Here is a 23,588-nt window from a genome sequence, read left to right on the forward strand (position 1 = left end):
GTTACAGTGCCCTCCCCCAAAAGCTACTTATAACCGGCCCCTAAGTTATGGCTGCTGAAGCAATCTCATGTTCATTTGCTCTTATGACTAACCCAGCAGAGACACTGCATCATTCCTTTCCCCATATCCTCCCCCACCATTGCTGCAAGCATATCCCTCCTCCAGTGGCTTCTCACTGGCTTTAGAACTGATTCCCATTCCTCACTTACCTTCTCAAGAGTTCTGAAGCCTTCTATAGGGCTGAAACAGGCCACTTTTGTCACTCGGCCATTTGATGCTGCATAGCCAATGGACACATGATTCCATTCTGCTGCCTTAATGGGGTTTGCACAGTGTTGAAGAAGCTTTCTGTATCTTTCAGAAGCTTTCTGCAGCACTGTGCAATCTTGTTAAGGCAGCAAAATGGAGCAGTTTGTCTAGCAATTTCCATTTTATCCCCACAACAAGCTTTTGGGGCAAAATGGCAGCAACTCCCAGGTTGCTGCCACACAGCCCAGGGAGAAACTGCTCTGTTTTGCTGCCTCAATGTAATTTACACAATACTGCAAAAGCTTTCTTGCAGCTTTCGGAAGCTTTTCGCAGTGCTGTGCAGCCTTGTTAAGCCAGCAAAACAGAGAGGTGTGTTGTGCAGCTGCCATTTTATTTTCATCCACAAGTAAGCAGGGCAAAATGGCAACCACTTCCTGTCACCACCATGAAAACTACTCTGTTTTGCTGCCTTAAGCAGGATTTGCACAGTGCTGAATAAGTTTTCCACAGCTTTCAGAAGCTCTCTGCAGTGGTGTATAACATTGTTAAGGCTATAAAATGGAATGGATTGTCTCAGTTACTGTTTTTCCCTATGCACGTTGGCGGGAGCAAAATGGCAATCTACAATCTTTCACAGGTTTCCAAATGATAGTGCAGATGCAGATTCTCTTTGCAAAGCAGAACAGAACACTTTATCCTTCAGCTACAAGGGATCATTTCAGAAGCAGCCGCCATGTTTCCAGCAGCCAAAGTGTATTCTTGTAGCTGTGAATATGACCACCCCTTCCAGAATTGTGCCATATAACCATGCGATGAAGCAATCCATTCCAGGACTCTTTGAAGTTCTTCAGAAGGTAAATGAGGAAGAGGTGTTTGGCCTGGTGTTGTGGGAATCAGCCCTAATGCTGGGGAAAGGCCTGTGGGGGACCTAAAGGGCAGGAAAAAGAGCATGGGTGTCTCTGCCAGAGTATCCCACTCTTTGCTCCACTTAATGACTTGCATGTTTGTTTAATGACTTTATTAGGAAGCACAGGAACAGTGGGCTCGCTACTTGAGACACTTCCTTTAACAGCCATCATGACATGTGACAATAATGGGTAGGCTCCACTCTGGTCCTATCACAAGGAATACCTGTATTAATGTCCCCAAATGCTTAACTGGCAAGTTAATGTAAACAAAGGTCAGCTATGGTCCATTCAGTCAGTCCCAACTCCTGGGGAAAAGGAGGGACTGCAGGTAAACAAGTGTCTGCAATTTTCTTGGCAGTATTTACAGAAGTGGATTACCAGTATCTTCTTCCTTCAGCTGTGAGAGAAAGAAAGTGTCCAAAGAGAAACTAAACTAGATCTTTAACATAGTGTCTTAACTACTAGATCAAATTATGTTTTTTAAAATAAAAAGGCTGGAGTCACATATAAGGTAAAAGTGGGAAAGGAAATAGTTAATTCCTACTAGTACTGTTTATTCTCCTGCCTCCACATACACAGGCAGCCATTTTCAAAGCTTATTTCTGGTCCTTCCTAGGCTAGAGGGGCATTTGCAGGGCAGAATTAGCAAAAGAGGAGAGGCTGTGGAGAAGTGAAGGAAAATAAAACAAAATAGTACATTTCAACCAGTATTCACAGAAAAAGGGCTGGGCTGAAAGCAAATTTCATAAAGCACAAAACCATGCAGTACGAGGTATCTTATAAATTTCAGGAGGAAAAACACTCCAGAATATAAATAACACCACAGAAAAAGCCTGCCAAAGAATAACCACAAGATGGCACTCTCCCAACTTGGATACAGTACACACACCAGGAGCACTCCTAATAATCTTAGTGATTGAAGAGCTATGTAGAGTAATGGTGAAGGTAATCTGTCAGGCATCCCACCCAAGTGGTTTAGAGCCTTATATGTCAGAAGCAAAATATTAAACCTGGCTCAATAGCCAGCTAGCAATTGCTTCAACAGAAATGGAACATATTCATAACTAGATGCCCTACTCAACAACCTGTCTGCCACATTTTGCATCAGCTTTATCTTTTAAACTAAGCTAGGTAGACATGTGCAGGACACATTACAATGATGTAAACCTGAGATTAGTAGTGTGAGACGAGCACCAAAACAACTCTATAATATTTTAAGCCATATCATTTGTTTAAATATTGCAGTTTCCTCTACTCTGTCTGGCAGGTCTTTCCAGGATTTCTGACAAACTTCTTTCCCATCATCAGCAATCTGAATTGTTTTGACTGAAGTTACTGAGAACTCAGCCTCCGGTGTCCACAGGAAATTTATTTGCAAAACTAGAATTTCCCTTACTTGCAAAGTATATCGGAGGTTATTTAGCTACGGATTTCTCCTTTCCAATGTAACCCCAGCTCTTTTGAGTGCAAAACTTTATATTCTTTCCCTGTTAACTAGAAAAAAAAAATACAACCACACCAACTACATAGAATGTATTTTAGGAGGAATGCAACACAATGTGCAAGTTTAAATGAATTTTTACTGACATGAGCTCAACTCAAGAGTTTTTACCAAAAAAATGGAAAAAGTTAAGTATTCCTTTTCCCTTCTGTTCTCTTTGCCTTAATCAAAATTGCTAATTAGAGTTTTGTTAAACTCTAAAAGTAGAACCTCTGGTCACAACCATAATTTGTTCCATAACTTTTGTCGCAACGTGATTTGGTCATGACCTGAACCTAATTTTGGAAACTTGGCGCTTACAAAAAAAAAAAAAAAATGGCGTGAAAGGGAAAATCAGCCACACACCAAAAAAAAAAAAAGTGAATTTTTTGGTCAGAACCTGATTTGGTTGTGGTCAGAAACGTTAATGACCAGAAGTTCTACTGTACTTGAATTCAGTATGATGTTCTATTCTTAAAAATGACAATTCCATTTAAGTAAGAGGTAGGCAACCTCCAAAAGTCATTAAACTACCAGTTAAACTAACTTTTTCTAAAAATTATATCCATTGTAGTATTTTTTGCCCACAGAGCCACGGATTACTTACATCTGAGATTTAGTTAGCACATGGCAGTGCAGAGGCAGCTTGAATAAAGAATCAGGACTGGGAATAAGAAGCTGGTATACACATCATTTTCAATATACTGAATTTCTATACATTACTTTGTCTATGTTACTCTTAAACTCAAATTAGCATTAGCCTGCCACAATGAAAACAGGTAAAAGAGGGGAAAAAGCTGGAGATAATAAAGTTTTATCCCTTATTGCACTAAAATTTAGCATTGCTAGTACACTAAAATTGCATCAAAGAAAAAGAAATGGGAAAAGGAACATGCAAATCTATTTCCCATTTCTACTCCTTAAATCTATGCTGAGTATTTTTAAAAAGGTTTTCATCCCTGTCATTACCCCACACAGAATTAACAGTACACAGGGTGCTTTACAAAATTTTGCTAACAAAACAAATACATCCATTTTGCATGCAGAAAGTTTCAGGATGACATTGGTGGTTTTGTAGGCTATATAATCCAAATCCTCCTTTATGAAGGATATCCAAAATGGAAACATTTCCATTTGACAGTTAATTTCCTTTTGTTTAAAGATCTTCAGCATATCCTACTGGAAGATAATTGGATCCACTGTTGAACCTCTCTTTCTGTGTCTAGTTAAAACACAAATAGATCCTTGAAATTTTTTTTTTGCACCAACAGAAATAGTCCCCAACAATTATACTGCCAATATCTCAGAAAAAGTAGCATGTTTTCCACCACTTGGAATATGAAACAAACCAAAGATAGGTGAGCTTTTTACCTTTGAAAAGGATGAAAAAGTTCCAGGTAGTGAGTGGAAAACCAAACTCACAAAACACGCTGAAAGTTATTGCCTGGTAATAAAATTATGTCACTGTTCTACTAATTCCAATCACTGTTCACAGGAAAACCATTTTCTGATTGTTAAGTAGCACTTCAAGTTTAAAAATTGGTAACGTGGGTAATAATAAGAATGATCTCTTTTTATTTGAAGCCCTTGTAATGTGCTGTCAGCTTCAGTAGATAATATTGAATGATCTTGTTAAGTAGGCTACTCTAGTATGATTGATTTACTTTTTAAAATGCATCTATCCTGTTCAATAGTCAACCCACATTCTCCAAGTGACTTACAAAATGGAAAATGAAAATATTGAAAGCAAAGCAAAGATCCAGAGGGAAGAAACCTCTAGTCAATAAAGCTCAAGGGCTTAAAATAATTACATTAAAAATTAAATTAGAAACGTTTATAAAAGCCTTACACAAGATGACAAGGAAACTGTATTGAGTGGCTTCTTTATGAAAAGGAATGAACAAGATCAATGCAGCTATACAATACATAGTTAAATCTGATGAAAACTGCAATTAAATCAAAGGCCTCAAGGAAAAAGAGTAAGCTGGATTTCTGTACATCTAAGATAATGAACCAATAGTTGAAAATTTGGATGTAAATTTTGTACTATTTTAAATCATTCCCTACATTAGCTCCAGATACACCTACTGCTGTCACATAGACTTCAATAGATTTTGGTGAACATAATGCAAAATTTAATTGGTTACAAGAATGTATAGAAAGCATAAAAATGTTGAAAATGAGAATAAAGAGACTCCTGGTAGGTAAAAGAAGCATATAGATGACCAAAAGTTGGTAAAGGTGAAGGAACAATGGATCTGTGTAGTAGTGCAAGAAACTAACTGAAATTTTAAAATTAAGTTCTAAATATATTCATATTCTAGACCAGGAGTGAGGAACCATAACTCTTTTATGACTTGTGGACTTCAACTCCCAAAATTCCTCAGCCAGGCTGAATTTGTAGCTGAACTTCTGACAGGCTAACAAGCAACATTTGTATTAAAAAAAACCCAAAATTTTATGTCAAGATAACTCTATTATATTTGATCCCAATATAAGAACAAATACGGTATGTGCATGCACAGCCCCAAATATAGAATAAATGTATTTTAACCATAAGTAAGGCAAACCAAATTCTCAGCTAGAAATTCTGTAATGGGGGACTGGAGGGTAACAGCATGAACAGTGAGTATGATAATAACAAAAGCAGTAAAACTTTAAAACGGGTAGTAAAATTAAGTTATATTATTGAATTATATAATTTCAAATTTAAAGGTATACACTGCTTGTCAATTATGTTGTGAGTGTTTTTTATTCCACTATCCAGACTTGTCACTGGAAGACAAGAGATAGCTGACTTTTATCCAAACTTGATTGCAGAAAGTACGACTTCAGCAACAGAGTGGTCAATGCCTGGAACGCACTACCTGACTTTGTTGTTACATCCTCTAATCCCCACTCCTTTAACCTTAAACTATCCACTATTGACCTCACCCCATTTCTAAGAGGTCTGTAAGGGGTGTGCATAAGTGCACAATAGTGCCTACCATCCCTGTCCTATTGTCCCCATTTATTTGTACCTATTTCCTGTATTCTTACTCATGTTTATACTTATACCTATTATCTTGTAAGCGATTGACAAATCAATCAAATAAATAAATAAATAAAGAGAATGACTGTTATCGGGTAATTATCATACTTTTCACTGTACCTCTACTTTGCTACTTACATAAATTGGTATTGGTTACCCTAGAATTTTTTTCTGTGTTGTCAGTAGTTCTCCAACCTTCAGAGAAGGATCTTATCTCCCAATATAACCTGAACACTTATATATATGCAAAGCATGTGCCTAGAACTGCACTATAGTTCCTCCCCTGAAAAGACTGCTGTAGAAATTTGTTTTTCTACTGGTTTTGATGAAGGTTAAAAATTTGGATCTGCAATAATTCTGAGGTATTCATCAAAGTTGTTGGCTTTTAACATACATGAGCTGGGATTATGGAAGATGTAGTCCAACATGTTTGGAAGGTGCCCAATGAAATCTAGTAAGTTTATTTTAAATACTAGTGATCCCTACACTTGACTTAATGTTATTCATTCCATTTCCGAGATTTCATAACAAGTGTCCTCAATTTTCTCCTCATTTCCACTCTATCAGGAGAAAGAGACAAAAACATAGTTCCTATAAATCTAATACTGAACAAGAGTAGGTTTATAAATAAAAACCAATTTTAAAAGTTTAGTTCAAGGTGCATAATAATACTGTTTGATTCATACTTTTGCCCTATATCCAGATTCTCCTTGGCAAAAAGAGTTGCAGATAAAAAGTGAGCCCAAAATACTAGTGCAATATTGACAAGGATTAACATTTGTTTGATAGAAGTGGCTTAGACCTTTGCTCTAAAAATATCCACCCAATATTCTTAGATACTGGTGTGCTTTTTTTATAGAGCCCCTTCTCCCACCCTCATGCTAAAGTATTTAATTTGCTTACAGGTTATAAGTAGAATGGGTATGTAAAACTATCTGTCAATAAGGAATGGGGAAAGCATTATTACATTATTACTATCAATAAGATGTAAATGTATGAAAATAGCCCTTTTTAGCAACAAGACAAAAACAATTGCTAATCCAGCTATTGACTTTACAATGATTAATTATTCAATTACTGTTGTTTAAATTTCTAACCAGGTTAGAGGCTGGCTAAATATATTCTGTGTTTCCATAATTGTATTGTGAGTTGTTCCGGAATAGTAATTTGAAATTCAAGTGTCATTCAGAAATAGGCCTAAAAGCCTTAATTGAGAATATTTTTATTTTATTTTAAAATCAGGGTTTTTTTCCCATCTTGGCTGAAGAAAAAAGCCAGTGAAAGCTCCGAAACCAGAAGACAGCAGAATGATACTGTGTTTTGGTAAGAAGACATGTGTGAATATGTGCACATGTACACATGACTCGAGTTTTCTTTTTTGTACTGATTCTATAAACATTGCTTCAACTCACCTAATCTCAACCTTCAAATCACTTCCCTCTTTCAATACTTGCTGAAAAATAATACGTATTTTGAAATTCTGCCAGGGATATAGAATGAATTATGGAAATCAAGTTAAAACAATTATATAACGTAACAACAGTCCATGAAGTTGAATTTTCTGAGGTCAGACTCTGGATTGTGGAGAAGATCAGCATATACAAAGAATGATAGGAAGATTTAAAGCTTGGAATGTGAGAGCAAACAGGTGCTCTTTGCTGAAAATACCAAGAGCAAATATCTAGTTTTCTTAGAACAGGTCTACTGAAGTCAGTAGATCTTAGCTTAAATCAGTGACTAATATTTGTTTATTTAAATAAGGTGGGTTTGAATTTAACTCACTGTACAGGACATATAAGTGATGCAAAGCATGATGTTGAAAAATAATTAAAAACTCAACAACAACAAAAAACCCAGCCCCAAACCTCCACTGCCACTTAAGTGATCATCAGAAGATGAGTATTTGTATAGTCTTACAAAAAGTCATAAAGGTGGGAAGCTAAACTAATCCTAGGGCAGGGGTGTCAAATTTTATTTCATTGAGGACTGTATCAGGGTTGTGTTTGGCCTTGGGGGCCGGGTGGGTGTGGCTGGAGTAGGTGTGGCCGGAGTAGGTGTGGCCTGCTCAACATCACTTGTGTCAGAGGCACTCGTTCCAGGATCCATTTTTGGCTGTGACAGCCTCCTGCAGTACTTTGCCAGCAAATACTCTCAGTATACATATAATATATATTCATCAAGAGTCGAGAATCATAAGGTACGACACTTAATGATAGTCATAGGGTACAATAAGCAATCAAATCATACCAGGAAACAGTCAATATAAATCGTAAGTGACAAAGTTACTGTCATGCCCTTGGTACAGTCGAACTCTGAGGGAGAGGAGGAACAGCTGACAGGGAATGGATGGGTGGCTCTGGAGGTTGTGGAGGAGGCTGGGGAAGCCGGCTGGGCAGTCAGAGGAAGTACCAGGCCCATCCCCTCTGCATCCTAGGACACGCAGGAATGGAGAAGGAAACAACTTGGCTTATGAGAGAGGAAGCGGCCATGATCCTCCTCACTGGTTACAGCTGGGGAGATTAGTATATAAGAGAGATGATTACAACACAGCATTGCCAGAAGCAAAGCGTGTTTTATTTTGGGTTGAAGTTATCTTGGTTGGCGTCCTTCCAACAGACTGTGCCTTGTTATCTCCTTGAATTGGTAATTACTTATCCTGGTCCTATCTGCTCATTAAGTTCGGACTGTATTGCTTTCTTTTGAAGACTATTTTTGAGTACTTTTTATCTCCAACTGAGAATTATTGAACAGTGGGGCCACGTTGGAGGCATTAAAGGACATATATTTACATTTTGGATTTTGTTACGTTTGTGGTACACTCCGGGTCATCACAGATACAGTCACAAGTGGGAGGGGATGGGTGATAAGAAGTGGTGAGAAGATTAACAGTAATAGTAGTGCAAACTTTGTAATAGTTGAGGGAATTATTTGAGTGATGGCTTTTGGGAAAAAACTGTTCTTGCGTCTAGTTGTTCTGGTGTGCAGTGCTCTATAGCGTGGTTTTGAGGGAAGGAGTTGAAAGAGTTTATGTCCGGGATATGAGGGGTCTATAAATATTTTCACAACCCTCTTTTTGACTCATGCAGTATACAGGTCCTTGATTGGGCAGGTTGGTAGTAATGGTTTTTTTCTGCAGTCCTAATTATCCTCTGAAGTCTGTGTCTGTCCTGTTGGGTTGCAGAACCAAACCAGACAGTTATTGAGGTGCAGATGATAGACTCAATAATTCCTCTGTAGAACTTGATCAGCAGCTCCTTGGGAAGTTTGAGCTTTCTGAGTTGGCACAGAAAGAACATTCTTTGTTGTGCTTTTTTGATGACGTTTTTGATGTTAGGTGTCCATTTTAGGTCAGTGATATAGTAGAACCTAGAAATTTGAAGGTCTCTACTGTTGATACTGTGTTGTCTAGTATTGTAAGAGGTGGTAATATGGGAGGGTTTCTTCTAAAGTCTACCACCATTTCTACGGTTTTGAGTGTGTTTAGTTCCAGATTGTTCCGGTTACACGAGGCAACCCTCCTGTCTGTGTGCAAATTCGTCGTTGTCTCGAATGAGACCAATCACTGTTGTGTCATCAGCAAATTTCAGTATTTTAATAGAGGGATTGTTTGAGATGCAGTCATTGGTATATAGGGAGAAGTGGAGAAACCACTCAGCCTTGGGGGACCCCTGTGCTGATTGTACAGGTATCAGATGTGATTCTGCCTAGCTTCACCTGCTGCTTCGTGTCTGTTAGGAAGCTTATGATCCACTTACAAGTGTGTTCAGGTACCACTAGTTGGTTTAATGTACTTAGAAGAATGTCTGGAATGATGGTATTGAACGCTGAACTGAAGTCTACAAAGAGGAGCCTTGTGTAGGTATTTGGAGATTCAAGGTGTTGTAGGATGTAATGCAGACAGGATGATCTTGAAGATGAATGGACACCAAGTCATATATAGTTTTAAAGATTGATCTCAGTAATTTGAGTTGGACTTAAAAGCCTATCCATCACCAATATCATAAAACAGCACAGGTGCTATGTTGCTTAAGAATCTCACTCTAGTCATCAGCCAGCATTTTGAATCAAATGCAGATTTGGAGTACTTATTTAAAGACAGCCCCATACAGAAGACAGACAGTTCATGCTTAACAGTCCTAATTGGGGTTAGAGATTTGCAAGGTCTTGCAAAGAAATAGTAGTTACCTCAGCCAGGAATATTTCAGAAGCAGCAGGAAGAAGGCAAAAGTCAGGGAGCAGACAATATATAGAGGCAGTGGAGTGTGTTGGAAGAAAAAGGTCTGGTTCATTCTTTTCCAATTGGGATGAGATTGGCACCATGAATGGAATGAGAGTGTAAGAAACAAGCTTCTGGGAAAGGAGGTCCTTTATTTCAGAAGCCAGAGATGGTAGCTTCAACAGCATTTGGTTCTGCATCAGATATTGGAATGTGTGGTAGTGAGCTGGAAGTTCCTAAGCTTGGTGTGATTCTGTATGGTTTGTGGTCTTGAAGCTGCCCCGAGGGAGGTTGTCAGAATGTCCTTTACGGACTTTCTTTCTGCTAAGACGTATTTTGTATTTAGAACTTCTCATGCCAAATATTCCCAGATATTCTCCTTGTCAGGGAATAAGTTAGGTTCTAGAAATCCCCTAGCATGAACTATAACAATATGAGATACATTTTAACAAGGTTCTTCCACCTGCTCCTCACAATCCCTTCCATTGTCTCTCATTTTGAGATCCTTCCTTAGTTGCAAGGGTAGAATTCTTGATGTTAGCTCTGGCTTGGTACTATGGTCAAGGATGGTCAGTTTGACACGAGTCCAATGATTCCAGACATCTCTCTCCACAATACTCATAGCTATGTGGGTGGTTAGCAGAATCTGGAAGGGTCCATTCCACTTGGGCTGTAGTGGTGGTTTCTGGGTGAATGATCTTATCCAGATCCAGGCTTCGGGCTCAGTGGGACTAGCAACAGGCTTTGGTGTTGCTAGGAATGGCACAGAGGTTATAGCATCCAGCTGTGACTGGGAAGGGAGAGTCCTTCCACTCACTCATACATGTATCCTCTTATTACTCTCCTGGGGTTTTCCACAAGATATAACTCCTTCCCAAGCAGTCATTAAGCATAAGACTCAAAAAGAACTCCCTTTATTACCCTTTGTCACTCGGGAAGGGTCCAGAAAGCTTACCTACAGATAAAAGAGGTCTGTTGCTGGTCAGGTAGTGACTTACCCGGGCCCGGGCTGTTGACTAGGTTAGCTGGGAATCCTGCCATGGTCGCCAAATTGTTGGAAGAAAAGTTTGTTCTTTTCTAGCTGGGATGATGAGATCAGCACAATGAACAGAATAAGAAACCAAGAAATAAGCTGCTGGGAAAGGAGGTGCTTTATTTTGGAAGCCAGACACTGTAGCAACAACAGTGCTGGGTTCCGGGGCAGCTGGCCCCTTGGTCTGGTAAGTTGGCGGACTTTTATATAGATTGGGGGCTGTGTGATTGAGATTTCTGAGCTTGTTGGGTAATAGGCTTTAAGTGTGTGTCTTTGGATATTCTAATTGTTTCCTCTTGATGTCGGGTGGGGAAATGCAAATTTGAGTGTCATTGTTTTTGGATATTTAATCTACCAGGTTTCGGCAGTGATGGCTGTAGCTGGCAGTGCTTTGCTTATGAATAGGGTGTAACGAGCAACACTTTTATGAATGGAGCAGTCCAACTACTAAGTTTCCATTCATAAAGAGTGTTCCACCTTTATGAATTGATACAAAGTTTTCTATTCACAGGTGCTCTGGCTTATTAGAAAAGCTGCTCCAGGCAACTTCTATTAGTGGGAGCATGCACATTGGCTCTTATTAAGGGGGAGCTTTCTTCCTACTTCAAAAAAATGGGGGAGGGGGCATTCTCCAGTTATTTTCCCCTTGGGGGATCTGGCTTCCTATAAGTGCAAGGTGGCCCAAAGGGCAAAGATGAAAAAAATAAGCAGTGGGAACAAGGGAAGTGCATGCTGTAGTCATAAATGCAGGCAAGTTGCCAAAAGCCTGAATTCTAATTGCATGACTGTGGGGGCACTGCAATGGCTGTAGCTTCAAGGAATTGACTTAACTGCCATTTGTTCAGCACTATTGTAATTTCAACAGTTATTGAATGAATAGTTAAATGAGAATTACCTGAACATTATTGTGTGTAGATAAGGCATGAGTCTAATTGTATGTTGATAAGCAAAAAAAAAAAAAAATGAATCTGGAAAAATATTTCTTGACCGTAGCCTCCATCTACTACCCAAAAACTTTATTTTTTTATTTTTTACTGTAAGATACCAAAATATGGAATCAGAGAGCCTTTAAACAACAAAAACCAATTACAATAATAATTAACTTGCCAAGGTGCAAGCATGTTTTATCAGAGGAAGTGCCACTCCATCCAGAATAAATCTAGAAGCTGAGATAGAATGGGTGTTGGTATAATTACCTGAGAATGCCCTTTCTATCTACACTGCAAGAGAGTCCAGGAATGGGTTAAGCTCCTCCTTCTGACATCATAGAGCTGAGTCTGCCCTATAAAAAAGCCAGCCCCAGGCTGGCCCAGCTATATTTTAGGTGAGGATACTTGTCGGACGTAATGTGTCTCTGGAAGATAAGCAAGAAATTAATTTCACCCCTCCCCAACCATCATAATCAGATGTATAGGGTGGGGCTGAACTCTCTTGCAGCGTAAATATGAAGGATATTCTCAGGTAATTATACCAATACCCATTCTCATTCACACTGCCTCAAGAGTCCAGGAATAGGACATACCAAAGCCTGCATGTCCACAGGAGGGCCAATGTCTGGGCCAGTCACTCCAACTGAGGATCCACCTATTGAAGCACCCTCTGACCAAACAATGCCTGGACTGAGGCAAATGAATCCAGGTGATAATGCCGTATAAACGGCAAAGGCAAAGCCCAGGTAGCCACTCTGCAGATCTCCTCCAACAACACTTGAGTAGACCAGGCGGCCGAAGTAGCCGCACTCCTAGTGGAGTGGGCTGTGACGTGTCTGGGGACTGGCATGGACAAAGTTTGATACGCCTTGGATATACAAGCTCTAATCCACCTATCAATTGTCGAAGAAGTCACCTTGTTCCCCAGGGTAGAATGATGAAATGACACTTTTTGAAAGGCCGCCGTCCGTTTGATGCAAATTCAGAGGGCCCGCCTCACATTCAGCGTATGCCACCTGTGTTCCAATTCGTGTTGTGATCTGGGGCAAAAGTCTGGCAACACAACATCTTGCGCCCGGTGAAACCAAGTGTTTATCTTAGGGACAAATGTGGGGTCTAACCTAAGAACTACCCTGTTCTGATGGAAAAGACACAAGCCCTGTCATACCAAAAGTGCTGCTAATTCGGACATTCTCCTGGCCGAGGTAATGGCCACTAAAAATACTACCTTGAGGGACAGCATTTGTAGAGATACAGATCTGAGGGGCTCAAAAGGGGGCTTCGTTAGAGCTTGTAAAACTTTAGATAAATCCCAAGTGGGAAACCTATGTACAACAGGAGGTCAAAGGTTAGATGTCCCCTTAGGAAACTGCACACCGAAGGGTGATGGGACAGAGAAGCATATCCCTTCCAGGATACAACAGAGGAGAGAGCCGCTACCTGGCGGCGAAGCATGTTTGGGACCAGTCCCTTGTCTAAGCCATCTTGTAGGAACATTAGCACCAGGAGCAGAAGGACCTCCAAGTCGTGTGTGATAGATGGCTTTCAGGAAGCTTATATGGTGTCAATCATCGTCAGGAAAGTTGGAAGCCCTCACAGTTTGCCGCTCAAGCACCAAACTGTTAAGCTGAACCACTGGGGGTTTGGGTGAAGTAATGCCCCCTGATGCAGGGGGATCCTGGAAGCTGGGATCTTCTATGGCTGGGCCACAGGTTCACTGGATCTGCGAACCAGGGTCTCCTGGCCCAATGGGGCATCATGAGAATTAGCTCCGCCTTTTCCTCCAACAACTTCCGAATTACAGCCGGAATAATGGGAAGAGGGGGAAAGGCATAGAGGAGACCCGGAGGCCAGGCACTCTGAAGCACATTGGTCCCCTCCGTTCCCTGGGTCAGAAACCTGGTGAAGAACCTGCCCACCTCGGCATTCTGAGGGGTGGCAAAGAGGTCTATGGTCGGAGGACCAAATCGGAGCCCCTAAACAGAGAGGGGTGGAGACTCCACTCTGCCTGGTCTACTGTGGACCAACTCAACCAGTCGGCCTGGATATTGTTGACTCCCTATATATGGTCTGCCCTGATGGAAAGGAGGTCTTTCCACCCACCTTTTCAGGCACTCTGCCTCTCTCATCAAGGCCCTGGACCTGGCTCCCCTTGCCTGTTGACATGGGCCTTTGTGGCTACATTGTCCGTCATGACTAACACATGGTGACCAGACACCCTGTTCCGGAAATGTTTCAGGGCTAGGAAAATAGCCCTGAGTTCCAGCCAATTTATGGGGCACATGCTCTCTGCCTGTGATCAACACCCCTGGGCTATTTGTCCCTCAGACTGGCATCTGTGGTGAGCTGGATCCTGTCTGGCTCCTTGAATGGAAGACCTCTCTCTAGGGCCTGGGATTGCCACCATGCAAAGGACCGAAGGACCTGAGAAGGAACCTGTACCCTTATGGTAGAATGGCTGGTTCTTCCCTGTTAAAAGGGGACCAAGAACCATTGGAGTTCCCGAACATTGAGACAGGCCCAAGGGACGATTCCAATGCAGGAGATCATCTTTCATCTGGGATAGTAGAGACAATGGGACAGTGCTCTGACTTCGAATCTGAAGGGTGCAACTGTGAAGGCTCTCCCCTCGATCTGGGGAGAGAAACACCTCACAGTGATGTATCTATAATCGCCCTGAGGTGAAGCAACCTGGTCATCGAAAGGTGACTTTTCCTTAGATTGATCGAGAACCCATGGTCTCGTAGGCTCTGCAATGTGATGTGAAGGTCGCAATGAGCTGAGTGGATCAACTGCGACTGGATGAGTATGTTGTCCAGGTAGCACTGGGCCCTCACTGGAATGGTGCGAAGCGAAGCTGCCAAAGCTGCCAAGACTTTCATGAAGACCCTTGGGGCTGATGAGAGACCAAAGGATAGTGCCTAGTATTGGAAATGGTCATTCTGATAACAAAAACGGAGAAACTGGCGATGATGAGGCCAGATAGGAATATGGAGGTAAGCCTCCATGAGGTCTATGGAGGAGAGGAGGTTGCCCTCTTGAACGCTCTCAAGAATAGAATGCAAGGTCTGCATCTTAAAATACCTGTATGGGATAAATTTGTTTAAGAATTTAAGGTCCAAGATGGCTCGCCACTCCCCAGAGGCCTTTGGGATCACGAAAAGGCAAGAATAGAAGCCTTGCCCTCGTTGATCCTCAGAAAACAGTTGAATGGCTCGTATGTCGACGAGATGTTGGATTACCGATTCCATAAGGGCCCGTTTAAAGCGGTCCCTGGAGGTGAGGCAGCAAATAAACCATCGTGGAGGTGGGGAGAGAAACTCCAGTTGGAGGCCCAACCTCACCGTCTCAAGAACCCAGGCATCCTCCCATCTGGAGGTGAAGAAAGCCAAATGGCCTCTGATGGAGGGGGGAAGATGGGGCATTCATTTCGAGCATCTGAATGAACGATCTCCTCCCCCTCGAAAAGGCCATTTACTGTGGGCCTGTTGCTGTCTGCTGGAAGCTTCAGGACGCTGTTCTTGGCGAGCAGGAAAGGACCTCTGACCTCTAGAGAACCGAGAGCTGGTTTCGGGTCTGAAAGACGAGGGGTAATACTCAGACCTCTTCCCCACTGAAGAGAGGACCTTCCTCTTGTCTTTGGTCTCCATCAAGTATGGTTCAAGGATGTCGCCAAATAGCTTACTGCTCGTGCACAGAGCCAATGCCAACTTCCATTTAGGCGGGAGTCGTATTGCCAGTTGCGCAGCCAAAGTAGCTGCCAGGCCGCCACTGAAGAAGCCATGGTCCTGGAAATGAACTTGGCCGAGTTCAGAGTGGCGTCTGCCATAAACTCGGCTGCTGCAATTATCTTATTGAGATCTTGGTGTGCTCGGAATTTGGTGGCCGGGAGCCTCTCCTGAAGCTGGTGAAGATAGCACAGTGAAGATCTCGTAAAAATGAGGCTTCTGTTGATGCTCTAATTGCCCAAGCCACTGCCTGGTGAGTGCGCTTGAGGGTCTGCTCAGATTGTTTGTCCTCTGCCTTGACCACACCCTCTGGTTCGGTGGGGGTGCCCGAGGAAGAAAACTATGCCACCACTGGAGCATCCACTGAAGGCACTAGCAAGGCATTGGCCAGGGATAGGCCCACGTTATAGAATCATTTGTCATGAGCAGACGGGCAAGGCCCTGCCCCTGAAGAGGTGCACTGTTCCTTCACTAAATCAAGGAAAATTAGTGTGGAGGGGAGAACCTCCGTATACACCACTGGCTTGGAGAACAAATCAATGTGGCCAGATGTGGTCGCCTGTGGTTCTGGGGCCACCTCCTCAGGGCTTAGCTGTGCATTGACCAAAGCCTTTTGTAACACAGCCTTGAATAAGGAAGGCCTAAAAACCCCTGCTGAGGGAGGCTGATCAACTCTGAAGTCCTCTTCCTCAGACATATTGGGGTCGATGAGTTCCCCGTCCTCTTCCTCAGAATAACTAGAGCGACTATGGTCAGAAGCCTTGAAAGAGTCTTCCTCTTCTTCCTCCCCCCACTCTGAATGGGAGGGTTGGAAATAGAACTGTTGTCTGGAAACATCCTTCTAAGAAAGAGGTACCCCTTGGGGAAAACCTTGGTGTAACAAGGGCAAGCCTCCCCCTTGTGGGTGAAGGAATTGTTTAAATCCTTCTGCTAGGGCCTGCCTTAAGGCTACAGAGACCATTTCCCTAAGATACTCAGGCTTATTCTCCTCAGGACGTAGGCTGCAGCTGTGGGGGTGTAGGTTGCTTCAGGCCTAGGCCTATGCCCCCCTTGAACCCCTGACCACGGGGGAAGGAAGGGCCAGGCCTCCAGGTAGCCTGTCTAGAGGAAGGCCCTAATCTGCTTAGGTCCTGGGGAAACTGTTCTTCCTCCACTCTCTCTGGGGACCAAGCTAATAAGTGATTGGGAGCAGATTCACCCCCCTTGGAAGAAACTTCAGGGCTAACATGCACCTCCCCAGAGTGAGAAACCTGTTGAATCTGGGCCTGCATCTGTGCCAAAGTCTTTGCAAACTGCTTCTGAAGTGTAGCATGCCTTCTCTTCTCAGCCCTAAGCTCCAATTTTGAAGTCTTTCTGGGAGCTAGTGCCTTGGCTTTGATTTTTGCAGCAGCCTGTCTGTTAGCAGAAAGGCCTCTTTGTCTTTTCTTCTTCTTCTTCTTCAAAGGGGCTTGAGAGTCTTGGCTGTCTTCCAATCCTTTGGGCCCCGGCTGGGGTGCTTCGCTCTCCATATTGTGAACAGAGCAGACATCCAGCGTGCTGTGAGCTTCCCCCACTGGGGTGCTGCCTGTTGCTTTGGGCCAAGCAAGTTACAAAACTGTGAGGCCCTGGGGAAATTTTCTCTCTGAAACAAAATGGCCGCCCCGCTAAAACAAAATGGCCACCCACCACATGGAGTGGCTGTGGGACGGCCTTGCCACCTCCTTCGCTCTTTAGGCACTTACCAGGCCCCGAGCAATTGAATAACAGCGCAACAGCTGAGAAGTGGTAAAACTGAGGCTCCGGAGTCAGCTGTGAAGCAGATTGGCCGGTGACGGTACCAACAAGCCACATCGGGGCTGCGTGGGAGACTCCTGCAAACACTCCCTGGGTCTGTAGCCCTTTGCAAGGCAGCACTGAAGCCTCAGTGCTGCAGGAGAGCTGATCCCCGCTCTCCTGGAGACACAGCTCCACCGGATCCCCGGGAGCTGATTTTAAAAGTATTTGCTGTCTCCTGTGATGTTCAAACTTTCTTTCAGCTTTTTATAAGCACTTCTTCCAGAGACTATGCTCTCAGACAAAAGCTGAGCCAAAAGATGGGCGGGCCAGCCAGGGGCTGGCTTTTTTATAGTGGCAGACTCAGCTCTATGATGTCAGAAGGAGGAGCTTAACCCATTCCTTGACTCTTGAGGCAGTGTGGATGAGAATCCGATTATTTTTCTCTTAAAAGCACCTCCATCTTATTGGGATTCAATTTAAGATTGATTTGTTTCTTCTAAGCTTCCAGACGCAAAGTAAGAACCTCTTCGAGTCCAACTTCCTGCATGAGATCCTTTGCCATTCCAGACAAGTGATTGCTTAGTCTCCTCTTAAAAACCATCAATGATGAAGCACCCACAACTTCTGGTGGCAAGCTGTTCCACTGGTTAATTGTCCTCACTGTTAGGAAGTTTCTCCTTAATTCCAGGTTGCTTCTCTCCTTGTCCTTCTTTTCTCTAGACTAGCTAAACCCAATACTGCAACCGTTCTTCATACGTTTTAGTCTCTTAGTTTAATCTCTTTAAAATGATTAAAGAGTTTGTCTAGTCTAGAGAAAAGTAGGACTAGGGAGGACATGATGGCAGTATTGTAGCATTTGAGAGGCTACGATGAAGAGGAGGGCAGCTTATTTTCCAAAGCACGAGGCAAGAGAAGAAACAATGGATGGAAATAATCAAGGAGAGAAGCAACTTGGAATTAACAATAAACTCCCAACAATGAGAACAATTAACCAGTGAACAGTTTGCCATCAGAAGTTGGGGGTGCTTCATCACTGGAGGTTTTTAAGAAGGTACTGGACAGCCACTTGTCTGAAATGGTATACAATCTTCTGCTTGAGCAGGGAGGTGGACTAGAAGATCTCCAAGGTCCCTTCCAGCTCTATTCTGATTCTGCAGTTCAGCCTGACATATCCATGCTTTGTACCAATGATACCTCATCCCAGGTGATCTCAACAAGAGGTTTCATGAAGTTATTAAGTAACATGTGGGAGAGAGATGAGCCCTAGAGCAATCATGGGCTCAACTCCTCCTGCTCCTAAACTACTGATTGCAAGCACAACTCTGGAAGAAATAGAATCATAGGGCTTTCTTCTAGTCCAATCCCTACCTTGAGTCCTTATACCAACATGTAAACAGTTGCCCAATCTTTTCTTGAAAACCTCCAGTGACTGAGTACCCACAAAACTTCAGGAAGCAAGCTATTCCACTGCTTAATAGTTCTTAATGTCAGGAAAGTCCTCCTTATTTCCAGGTTGATCTTCCTCTGACGAGCTTCCACCCATTGCTTTTTGTTCTATTCTCAGGTGCTCTGATGCCCGCTTCCCTCTGGTAGCCATTCAAGTATTTGAAGACTGTTATCATGTCTTCCCTCAATCTTCTCTTCATTAAACTAAACATACTTAAGTTTCTTTTAGTCATTCTTCATGGGATTTAGTCTCCAGATCTTTTATCATCTTTGTTGCTCTTCTCTGCATTCTTTCTAGGGCCTCAGACTTTTCACGTTGTGGTGACTAGAACTGGACACAGTGTTCCAAATGTGGTTTCACCAGTGTGGTGTAGAATGATACTGTCATTTCCCATGATCTTGATGCTATCCTTCTATGACGCAGGACTATGTTAGCTTTTTCTGTAGCTGCAGCATATTTGTTCACTCAACCCTAAGATGTGATCCATCAGAACCTAGATCCCTCTCAGAGGCAATACTGTTGAACCAGATACTGCCTATCCTGTATCTGGACATCTCGTTTTTCTGCCTAAATGCAGGCCTTTACTTTCCTCACCTTGAATTTGCATCTTGATGGGTAAGGCCCAATGCTCAAATCTGTCTATGTCTTCCTAAAGATATAAAGCCTATCCTGTGACAGCAATCCCACCCCCCAGCTTTTGTGTCATCTGCAAACTTGATGAGCACGTCTTCAATCATCTCATCTAGGTCATTTGTGAAAATGTTGAAGAGCATTGGGCTCAAGACAAAACCTTGAGGTGCTTCACTGCATGCTTCCCTTCATGCAGATGTAGTTCTATTGAGGACTACATGCTAAGCCTGGTTTGTTAGCGAAATGCAGATTCATGTGGTAGTGTAACTATCTATCCTGTATTATTTTAAGTTACCAAAAAGTAGGATGTGGTCTACTTCTCAAATGCCTTACTAAAATCTAATTGTATTTTATCCACAACAATTACTTAGTCTGTTAATTTAGTCACTTTATCATATAAAGCTATAAGATTTGTCTGGTATGACTTGTTCTTAACAAACCTATGTTGGCTTCTATTGATCACCTATGTTCATTTTTAGGTGCTCACAAATCTGCTGCTTGAAAAGAACTTCATAAAATGTGGCTCCCTAACCCCAGTCATTGCAATGATCTGGAAGAACATTATAGATTATGGTATGAAACATTGGTGAAAAATCTAATAGGGCCAGGAACGGTGCACTCTGTCCATCCTGGACCCAATGTAGGTCATCTACAACAGCAATCAATGCAGTTCTTGGAACCAAATCCAGTTCTAAATTTATGTGGAAGAGATCTATTTTACTTAGGATCCTCTGTAACTGTAGCCCTATCATCTTCTCTTAACATCTCTCCCAAACCAGAAGGTTAGAGTCCAAAACAACTGCATTTTGATATATTCAGAAATAATCAATTTCCTTTAAAAAGTCTGACATCTCCACTCCACCAAAGGGACATTAATCACCTCCCAAGGAAAAGTGAAACATTCACTGTAACAAGACTGAGAGACCAATGCTGGTAAATAGTGCTACATGATAAAACAAAACATGACAGTATATAGTCATAATACAAGTTTAACCAAATTTAAGTAGGATATCTCCCAGATACCATGTTACACAGCAAAGCGGTTCAGACATCTGGCATATGGCTTCTAGAAAAAGAGTCAAGAAACTAATTAAAAATAACAGATGAAATTATTTAAACAGATATAAGCAAAAATTTCCAGTGATTAATATTGCATATTAAAAGCATAGCATAGATATTTAAGTAATGATTAATAGTTTGAGAAAAAGAATGGAGGAGGAACTGTCACCAAATTTTCCTTCATATTTTTTTATTTGTGTTCTCTTTTTCATTCTGCTTTATTCCTCATTGTTTCTATTATTTTAAGCTATGCAATATAATTTTTTAAAATCATAAATCCATAAATCATAAATCCAGCCAAACACATTGCTGCTTCTACAGAGAGCCTTATCTACTTCCACAGACCCCACAATTTCAAATGCATTCCCTTGGTTTTGTGGGATATTGCCCCAATCATCTGGTTACACTGTGCCCAAGTAGCATCCAACCCAGAGTAAATATGAGCAATTCTATTCACAATTCTATCCATATCATAGTGTCTGCAGAAATAACATTTCTTCTCTCTTAAGAGGATGCAGGTAATCTTAAACATGGCCTCTGACTGAGAATACACAGACAAAATAAATGCATTGACTTATACAAGCTTTACCAAACATGGATATCATAACCATCCCTGCAGAGGGCAAGAAAATCAACAATTCTGATAAAGACTAAAAAGTGATATGATCGGGGCAAAAGACTGGTCATAGTGTATTCCATTTTCATAGAATGTATTATTTGCTCCAAAGTGAAACCTATATGTAGCATATGTTTGGGTCTGAGATCATCTGGGATAAGCCCATGGCATTCTGACCTCATTTCAGTCCTAGATCTAAGGCATACAACTTGAAATCTTGTAGCCCAGAGGACTCCAGCATCAGGTTAGCTGTGAGAATCAGGAACCCAGGCAAAGAAAGGGAGCAGCAAAGTGGTCAATATCTCAATAGCAAATGAACTACGCCATATTATCCCTTAGGAGAGGAAATTAGTGAACTTTTCTTATTCACGTTGGGAAAAGCTCTCTGTTATTTTCATTCTGTCTTCAATGAGCTAGGCATCCTACATTCTTCCACTACAGCCCGCCAACTGTTTCAATGAAACCACCAATATATCCTGTTTAGTCTTCTAACTAAGCTAAACTAAAGCAAGCCAAAACCAAAACTTGACCTTTCTTCTTGGCTGTTTATTTACCCCATTTAACTCTTTCCTATTCCAGGCAATCGTAATACCATAGTACCACAATGGCCACGTCTGTCTCCACAACACTGCATACAACAGATACTCCAACTACATCACATTGCCCAAAGTTGCCCATACATCAATGGGGAGATCCAATGGAAGAACATTCTTGATCTATCATAACCATGATAAGACTTTCCTTGAAAATTGCCAGCTATGCTGGACAAACAATGAAGCATTCCACTCACCTATTTTTTTCCTTTCAATTTTTAAAACAATAAATTGTCAAACAAAAGTGCCACTGATTATATTTAACCAACTCAGAACTGGTTCTGATTTGGACCAGAACAATGCTATATGAAAAACAATAAACTAACAATGTTTACTATTAAATGCTTCAACTTCATCCCTTTCTCTGGGATGTCATGTCAAACTCCTAGAAACCTAGATTACCTGTGATTCCCTCTTTGCAGTGTTCAGTTTGTACTGTATTTCTTATTCTGTCAGATCAATATGAATTTCAAGACTTTAGTCTAGTTCACATTGAGTGCCATCATACTGAAGAATTGTATTTCCTCTGATTTTATTATTTCAGACTGCAGGTGGAGGTTACATTTTTGGATGCTACACTACACAGAATAAATCTTACAAGTAAGAAATTATCACATAGGGAAATTCTTGGCCATCCTATTTCTTGTTCTGTTAAGTTTCCTAATTGAAAGGAAAGCTTGGGTTTTGCATTTAATTTTAAAATGCATTCAGAAATGTGAACTCCCACCTGTACTCTGAAGTGGCACAGTCCATTCTACTGTCTCATTCCCACTGCATTTTGCCATGTGTGTAGACCAATCCTGAAATCACCAAGGAAGATTATTATATAAGCATCCTGGGCAATTTTTTCCATTGTCGAACTTGATCATGTAGATCATGATGGCTGCAACAAAATTAATTTTACATCAGTACATTCCAGAATATAAAGTGAAGACGCAAATATATGCACAACATCTTTGAACACCTATGCATATATATTTATGTTATTGTTAGATTTATATCCATCTTTCCTTCAAAATTTCAAGACAGCGTGTAATATATTCATTTTTTCCCCATATCATCTTCTTGGGGATTAGGCTTGCTGAAAAACAAAGATTTGCTCAAAATCACTACAAGTTCTGTGATGGAACTTGCCTAATCATAGTTCAGTACCTTAAATACTGTACCTTACTATTATTTATTGTACAACCATGTAAGAAATCACTACAATGTGTACACAATTGCCCAAGAGTAAGGGTATTTTCTTTTAACTCCAATAATAGGTGTGACTGAGCTAGGAAAAATCCATGAGTATTCTCAGTCAATATTCCATCCTAACAAATTACATCTAAAGGATCTCTAGCAGATGTCAATTCCCCAATTTTGCTTCAGAAATCATACAGGTCAATTCCCCAATTTTACTTCAGAAATCATACAGAATGGCAATTTGGCAAAAATTAAAAGGACAATTAATTGAACTTCCTTTCAAGAAAAAAAAAAACCTTCTACCTCTGAATGTTAACAACTAACCTTAGACAAAATCAATCAATCGATTGATAGATTGATTAGACAGGATTGCACTATTCCAATGTGGAGGTTCTTTGAAATCTATAATAACTGAAAAAGCTAGTGCTTTAGAGTAGACTTTTCAATGGAAGACATTATCTCAATTATCTATGCATAATGAATAGGTTTACCATTTTGCATTTCATGTAACTTTGCCTTGAAAGATGAGTTGGAGCTACCCAATTAGTACTAAGTAGATATCTAGATCACATGACACCAATACCCCATTTCTAACTCTAATATAAAGGCTTGAAATTGTAAAACTTCAAATACTTTTGAACTATAAATATTTCTTGCCCACTTCTTCCTTTCTCCACTAAAAGTGGTTGAATAGGGAATTTAAGGAAGACACTCTTTTTCTACAATATC

General features: G+C 41.3%; 1 protein-coding gene across 12 annotated transcripts in view; it reads right to left on the bottom strand.

The window, feature by feature from the left end:
• HDAC5 (histone deacetylase 5) overlaps nucleotides 1–23,588 on the bottom strand; it is a 132,976-nt gene that overhangs the window by 76,545 nt on the left and 32,843 nt on the right. For 3 of the 12 annotated variants that reach the window (XR_015745738.1, XM_026669656.2, XM_026669654.2), the window contains one exon: nucleotides 22,402–22,474. The exons of 7 other annotated variants lie outside the window; for them this stretch is intronic. Coding sequence is in view for 4 of the 5 variants with exons in the window: in XM_026669656.2 (XP_026525441.1) it covers nucleotides 22,402–22,474 (73 nt within the window). In the remaining variant the exon portion in view is untranslated. Of the gene's footprint in view, nucleotides 1–22,401; nucleotides 22,558–23,588 lie in introns of all 12 variants that reach the window. 2 more of the 12 variants (XM_087946042.1, XM_026669661.2) reach the window with 1 other exon arrangement.

Source organism: Notechis scutatus, chromosome Z, assembly GCF_049901735.1.
Source record: "Notechis scutatus isolate UNSWTSFEM ecotype Mainland chromosome Z, rNotScu1.2, whole genome shotgun sequence".
Lineage (NCBI taxonomy): Eukaryota > Metazoa > Chordata > Lepidosauria > Squamata > Elapidae > Notechis > Notechis scutatus.